At 34.5% G+C, this 7,411-nt stretch overlaps 1 protein-coding gene across 2 annotated transcripts in view; it reads right to left on the minus strand.

The window, feature by feature from the left end:
* LOC107716989 (ras-related protein Rab-5A-like) overlaps positions 1 to 7,411 on the minus strand; it is a 10,222-nt gene that overhangs the window by 1,419 nt on the left and 1,392 nt on the right. Inside the window, exons 1-5 of one of the 2 annotated variants that reach the window (XM_016523629.1) lie at positions 7,200 to 7,278; positions 4,372 to 4,601; positions 3,379 to 3,530; positions 2,587 to 2,709; positions 2,320 to 2,413 (exon numbers count right to left, since the gene is read on the minus strand). In XM_016523629.1, coding sequence (XP_016379115.1) covers positions 2,320 to 2,413; positions 2,587 to 2,709; positions 3,379 to 3,530; positions 4,372 to 4,537 — 535 coding nt within the window. In that variant the 5' untranslated portion in view covers positions 4,538 to 4,601; positions 7,200 to 7,278. Of the gene's footprint in view, positions 1 to 2,319; positions 2,414 to 2,586; positions 2,710 to 3,378; positions 3,531 to 4,371; positions 4,602 to 7,199; positions 7,279 to 7,411 lie in introns of those variants that run through there. The other variant, XM_016523630.1, reaches the window with a different exon arrangement.

Here is a 7,411-nt window from a genome sequence, read left to right on the forward strand (position 1 = left end):
CCTCCACGACGCGGACACTTCACTACTTCAATACCTATGTACTTTAAAAAAGATTCGTCTATAGTTATTCAAAGTGCTGATAAAGGTGGAGCAGTGGTTATTTTAGATCGACAAAACTATGAAATTGAAATTCAGAGACCACTTTCTAATTCAGTTTTTTATAAAAAATTGAGTATGAACCCTTTGGCTCATTACAAAACATCTGTACACAATACTTTAAAACTGTTTGTGGATTCAGGTTTGTTGACAAAAAATGAATATGAATACATGTGTGTTGAGCATCCGATCACACCGGTACTATACACGCTGCCTAAAAATCACAAACCTTATAAGGATATCCCTTCTGGGAGACCCATAGTGGCAGCAATTGGGTCACTTACAGAAAAAATTTCGGCTTTCGTTGATTTTCATTTACAACCTTTAGTCACGTCTTTACCTTCTTATATTAGAGATACGATGGATTTTATCGAACTCATGAATAATGTGACATTACCTGATTATCCGGTCCTTCTAGTCACCATGGATGTTGAATCGCTTTACACCAATGTTCCATTTCAGGGAGGGTTAGAGGCAATAAAATTTTTTCTTGATCAACGTCCTTGTCAGGTTCCAAGCACTGGATGTTTGAGTGACTTGGCAAAATTGGTGCTTTCACATAATTATTTTTTCTTTGGGTCAGATTACTATCTGCAGATCTCAGGAGTCAGCATGGGTTCCAAGATGGCCCCAAGTTTTGCATCTTTATTTTGCGGGTTGTTTGAACATCATTTTGTGTTAAATCCTGTGGCGAATGATTTCTTGAGACACATTGTTCTATGGAAACGATACATTGATGATGTTTTTTTAGTATGGAGTGGTACTGAATCTGAGCTACTAGAGTTTCATAGCTTGGTTAATAATAAGTGTAGTGCGTTGAAATTTACTATGGAATTTCATCAAGAGAAAATGAATTTTTTGGATGTGCTTGTTCTTCGTACTGCATCAGGCATTGAAACGACTTTGTATCGTAAACCAACTGACCGTAATACTATTTTACACGGACAGTCCTATCATCCTGTGTCATTAAAGCGCTCGTTACCAATTTCTCAATTTAGTCGCATTATTATATTCGTGTATTTTGCATAGCTTTATATGTTTTTGATTTATTTATTTTTTGTATTTTTGTTTCCATGTTTTTCTCCTTGGTTGATATGTTATTGTTTTGGTATTATTATTATCATGATAATATGGTACGGTCATGTGACCTTTGATCACCTGGAGGTAGGCCTATAAAGAGTGGGATATCAGTGTTGTTCATTTGTCTGATGAAGAGCCTGCGTGCTCGAAACGTCACATATGCTATGCGACAGTTTTTTTTTTTTTAAATAAATGTTTTGATATTTTTGGAGCTTTGGTGTTGCCGACTTTACATAAAAAAAATTTCCACTTGTTTCTTAGTCGAGCACCCAGTTGAGATTGATGTGCGTGCTTTTGCCTGCTCTTCACCTGATTCAGGCGAAATTATTTTTTTTCACTAGGAAAAGCAATATTATGGATAGAGGACTCGTATTTTAGCCAGAAGGAGCGGTCTGTAGTTAAAAACATCTTAATGGATTTGTTTCTTACAAACACGCAGCTTTCCAGACGCATTCTGATGGCACCCATCTGCAGAGGATCCACTGGTAAGCAAGTGATGTAATGCTAAATTTCCCCATATCTGTTCAGATGAACAAACAAACTTATCTATATTTTGAATGGTCTGAGGGTGAGAGAATTTTCAGCATTTCTTTCATTTTTTGGTGAACTACTCCTTTAACATGAAATGGCACTCACAACCAATTTTCTCTCTAAACTGTGACACATTTTCTTGAGTGAAACCAGATATTACAGGTACAAAATTTAGGGTAGGCCCTGCAGGGCTCATGCTTACATGTTTGTACCTCTAACTTAAAACCAACAGACTTCTGTCTATGTTTAAAAGGATATTAATAAAATTAATAATATGACAATACCATTTTCAACATTGACAATAGTCAGAAATGTTTCTTGAGCAGCATATCAGCTTATTAGAATGATTTCTGAAGGATTATGTGACACTGAAGACTGGAGGAATGATGCTGAAAATTCAGCTTTGCATCACATGAATAAATTACATATTAAAATAGAAAAAAGTTATTTTAAATTGCAATAATATATTACAATATTACTGGTTTTACTGTCTTTTTTGTTAAGCATAAAAGACTTTAAACATTAAAAACATCATACTGATCCTAAACTTTTGAATGGCAGTGTCTAACTATTTACCAAAAAAGTAGCGAGTAAAACTGGGTGACAACTTACCAATGGCCATAAAAATCTCATTCACATTCATTGAAGTCTTTGCCGACGTTTCCATAAAGAGCAAACTGTTGTCATCTGCATATGACTGTGCATCCTGTGTACAAAAAAAAAAAAAAAAAAAAGTCAGGGTTTCAGACACTAAACAGACAGCTCTAAGCGACTGAAAGTCTGCACGGCATGTTTGTTTGTTTATATACAGTTCCACATCTCATTTGTAAAGCCAACAGAAAGCGTCTGCTCCTCTGTGGCTGTTCAAACATCGCTAACCTGACAGTCCAGCGCTCTCTTGTTGGCAAGGTCTGCCTTGTTTCCAGCCAAAGCTATTACAATATTTGGACTGGCTTGCCTCTGAAGCTCTTTCACCCAGTTTTTCGCACGTGCAAATGATTCCTGAAAGAAAAGAGAAAACATGCATTTCTGTAAAGCATTTTCTGTACCTCTCTCGTTTGTGCTTAAAGGGGACATATCATTTTTTTTATAGTTAATTTTTCTCTCACGGTCCAAAGCGGCTTTTAAAAAAAAAAAACATTTTTCACCCTCTCGCTGACTTAAATTAAATGGGATTTTTTTTTTTTTAATTCATATAAACACATTTTTTTGCATGTGAAATGAGTAACAACACTTTGCCACATTCACACTCAGGTTGCAGGTTTGCTGAAAGGATTTTAGACAGTCATTTTGCACCTTAGTTTCAATAATTGCTCTTTTTGGACTTGGGAGGAAGTTTTGGGTTCAATCTCAAAACTGAATTGAACTGAAATGAATCGAACTGACTCAAGCTAAATAACGACACTGTTGTCTTCTGTAGAGCTGTTTCTGTAGATCTTTACAGTTATTGAACTGAATCCGAACACATAACTGACTTTGAATGATGACACTATCAGAATTTGAATTTTTTGTAATCATGGTTGCATCATGTTATTTTCACATTTATTACTGCGAAGCTGCTTTGAAACAATCTGTATTGTATAAAGTGCCTTTATGAATAAATGTAACTTGACTCAAAAAATCGGATGCATCATTTAAGCTGCAGAGTAAACAGAGCATGTTAGGACTCACTTCATTTGTAATGTCATACACCACTATGGCCGCCTGCGCTCCTCTGTAATACATTGGGGCCAGACTGTGGTAACGCTCCTGGCCAGCTGTATCCCAGATCTCAAACTTCACTGTTGTGTCATCCAAACATACTGTCTGAGTCAAGAAGGCAGCTAGTGGAATGAGGACAGAGACTGGTCAGATCTTGCCATCAGTATCTGGTAATTGCTTGTAATTAGGGCTGGGCAGTATGACTGCATATACCAATGGTAGAAATGTAGAAATGTGTTAGCCAACTGAGATGTTAAGGGGTGTTGATAGGCACAAAACAAAGTTTTTAGTTGTTTACTGTTGTTGTTACATATATTGACTAATGACTATTACAATGACAAACGTGGCTCTTCAAATCAGAATTTACAGTTAATTATCCAGTTTATAATATTAGTTGGTTATTTAATGAATAAGTCATTGGTTATCATAGTTAACCATTGGCTAATCATGATTATTTAATATACACAACCTAATTTATTATTTTTTCCAGCAAAATAACTAGTTATATCATGATATATCATTGCTACAGCATAAGATTTTGGTCATACTGCCCATCCATAAATGAAATCACGGCAAAGATAACTAGTTATATTTAGTGTTATACCATTACCGTATAACAGTAACATACTGCCTATCTGTATATCAAATTAAATAAACATTATTGATAAAGCATGACTTGTCAAAACAAACTGCTGCAGGCTTTGATTGGCTAATATTGTGTTTACTGTACAAATCAGTAGGTAACTTCAATTTCAAAGTGATAGTCAAATAAAATCAATATAATATATATATATAATTTTTTTTTTCATTTTTCCAGCAAAAAAAAAAAAATGTTAGTTATATTATACTAGTGATATATCATTACCATAACATACAATTTTGGCCAAACTGCCCATGCATAAGTGCATTAGCATCACATCAGATTTTAGTTATTATATGCAGGGAATATAATGTATGTGTTACCTCCTATTGTGCTTTCCTGAAACTCGTGAAACTGTCCTTTTACAAAGCGAAGGACTAGACTTGACTTCCCCACAGCGGACTCTCCCAGGAGCACTAGTTTGAATTGACAGATTTTGTTGCCGGTGTTCGGCCCGTTAGGTCTCGTTGCTCCACCTCTTCCTGCCATGACCTTAAGCCCCAATCCCCTGTACTGAAGTCAAGAAGTGCTTCTCAAACGGTCACTCCCAGATCTGCAGGAACAAACATTAATAATCTAGTATCACTCCTCAGTTAACAACACTATTACGTAATGCAATATATCAGGGGTGTCTTGGCTAGCCAAATACAACATGAGGATAACAAGAGATGCAGAATATACAGTGGTGGACAATTATTAACAATATGCCATTTTCCATATTCTGTAATAAACATAATCCTACATGTTGAGACCCAGATCTTCAGATCATATATTGTAATGTATGAGACTGTAACACTGATATAGAAAGAACATCTATTGTGTAGTTTGTCATGCTATCAATTACATCCATACCAATGTGGTCACATGACTAAATCATAGACAACAGACATTGTTTATGAACTGCCACTGTGTTAAGCCTTAAATATCGTTTGTGCTTTGACCCAAAAACCCAGTGACATCAGTCTTGTGTCTTTAAACACCACAAACAAAAACCAAAGCCATGATGGGAATGGAATACTAGACTATTACATCCTGAATACTGTATATTTGTGGATGGTCATTTCTGCCAAATGACAAAAATTAAATCATACTTAAATCATAATTAAATGATAAATCATAATTATAAGATAAAAAGACAATGACATAAAAAGTAATAATTATGAAATAAAAAAATGAAATTGACAATGTCAAAATAATGAGTCATAATTATGAGTCAACTGACAAGTTGAAATTGAGAAAAGAAAAATTCATAATTACAAGTCATTTATGGCAAAAATTCAACTTTTCATTTGATCTCATTTTGAAATTAATGTTATAAATGTGACTTATCTAATATTTATGATTCATCAGTGCATGTTTTTTTCTTATGTGGTAGAAATGGGCTTCCATAGTATATATTGTTTACTGTAGGGATGTTCATTTCGGTCATTTTTCCTAACCGACAACCGACGCTTGTTAACCGATTATTAACCGTTAACCAACAAGATTATTTTAAATTAGAATTGAATTAAATTAGAAAGGATAAGTGTCTGTGAACCGTTAAAAATACTAACATTTGTTTCCCGGGGATGAATTTTTTTCAAATATGTAGTAAAGTCTGTGCCGTTAAGTGTTATCACAGTGCCGCCGTGATGTTATGCAAAACATTTTGTTTTACGTGGATATTGGAACGCCAGTTTTATTATAATGTTTGTAAACATTCCGTGTCGGCATTAGGCCTATTTCTGAATGAAATGATAAAATGCGACTTATACTTGACTTGCGTTTTTTTTTTGTTTTTGAAACACTTTTTTTTTATATACGCGTATCGTATTTTAACCATGCAGCAAACCTTTTTAAATATTTTGATAAATTACTGAAAAAAATTAATAAATGATTTCTTAAACCGTTTAACTGATTGTATTAATCCGTCAAAAATTCTTACGGTCGGTTAACGGTTAACCGGTTAAAAAGAACCCCTAGTTTACTGCCAACTGTTTTTAGTAGTAATGTAAGGAAACAATAAGAAAAAGTCCATAAACAATATCCACAGAAAAAAAAAAGTTAAGAATATTTTAATACGCAAAAATGTGCAATAAATGTTCAGAACAAGAACATTTCCATCATCGATATCCCAGTGTTTTCTTTTACTTTCTAATTCCTTAATTTGATTTTTAAACCAGGCTACACAATGAAGTAATGTGGACATACAAGTTTTTCCATTTTTTGGCGCATACATTTCAGGTGTTTTCTGTAGTACTGTAAAGTACAAAAACATAGTAGGTCATTCAGAAGAAAGCTTCCATGATGTGCACATAGTATGTTTACTGCAAGAAATTAGTGTGGTAATATGCTATTCAAACACAGCCCAAGTCCCTTTGCCTCTCTGGTTTACCAAGTCTAGGCTATACATACTTTACATATAACCCTGTTATATCTTATTCGATACAGAAAATATGAGACAGAGTGACAGTGCATAACACAGGTCTGTTATTGACACAAATGATCAGAGCTTGTGATTGCTTCTAAACACTTTTAACTTAAAAGGCGATTATAAATAGCAATTTATTTACCTTTCGCATCAGAATTAATAGTATATGCTCAAATTAAATAAACATTATTGATAAAACATGACTTATTTGACTTATAGCATAATCTGGCTCTTCAAAACAAACCGCAGCACGCTTTGATCGGCTAATATTGTGTTTACTGTACAATTTAGTACGTAACTTCAATTTCAGAGTGATTACAAAATAAAATCACTGAATTATTTAATAGGAAAACGTATTTGATGTCACGATATGAAGCTGCCTGTTAGCTTGTGCTGCTAACTGTGCTAACGATATTGCGTGTTTCTTTGTCTTTCTAAGACACGCAAGTAAACATACAGTCAACTCCATGACAGTCGTGTTCCAATGGTGTTCTCAGCGGTACTTTAACGGGTCTGTCAGTTTCTCAGATGCTCCGGTTCAAATGGTTCCCGAAAGCTAATGGTGCTAATGCTAAGAGAAAAACAGGCCGCGCGCACACTGAGCGTGACACCTCATAAATAACTGTTAAAAAGCAAGAAATCATAAATAACTGAACAACAGTATGGCTTATTTCAAAAACAAAGCAAAAGACATTAAAATTAACCTAACAGTACAAATCTTTAAAGCCCAGAGACTCATACCTTCCTCTCGGTTCCTCCCAACTTCCCCTTTTGCGTCAAAACTGATGATGACGGATCGGATGACTGGTTCTGACGTCAGACGCATCGGAGAGAAATCGGCCAATCAGAACAACGCTCATCACAAATATTTTTTTCATAACACAGATGATTTTAATTTTGTATACAGTTATTGTTATTATTGTTGTTATTATTATTATTATTATTATTATTAT

Source organism: Sinocyclocheilus rhinocerous, unplaced genomic scaffold, assembly GCF_001515625.1.
Source record: "Sinocyclocheilus rhinocerous isolate Xijiao unplaced genomic scaffold, SAMN03320098_v1.1 scaffold1832, whole genome shotgun sequence".
In the NCBI taxonomy this organism is placed as follows: domain Eukaryota; kingdom Metazoa; phylum Chordata; class Actinopteri; order Cypriniformes; family Cyprinidae; genus Sinocyclocheilus; species Sinocyclocheilus rhinocerous.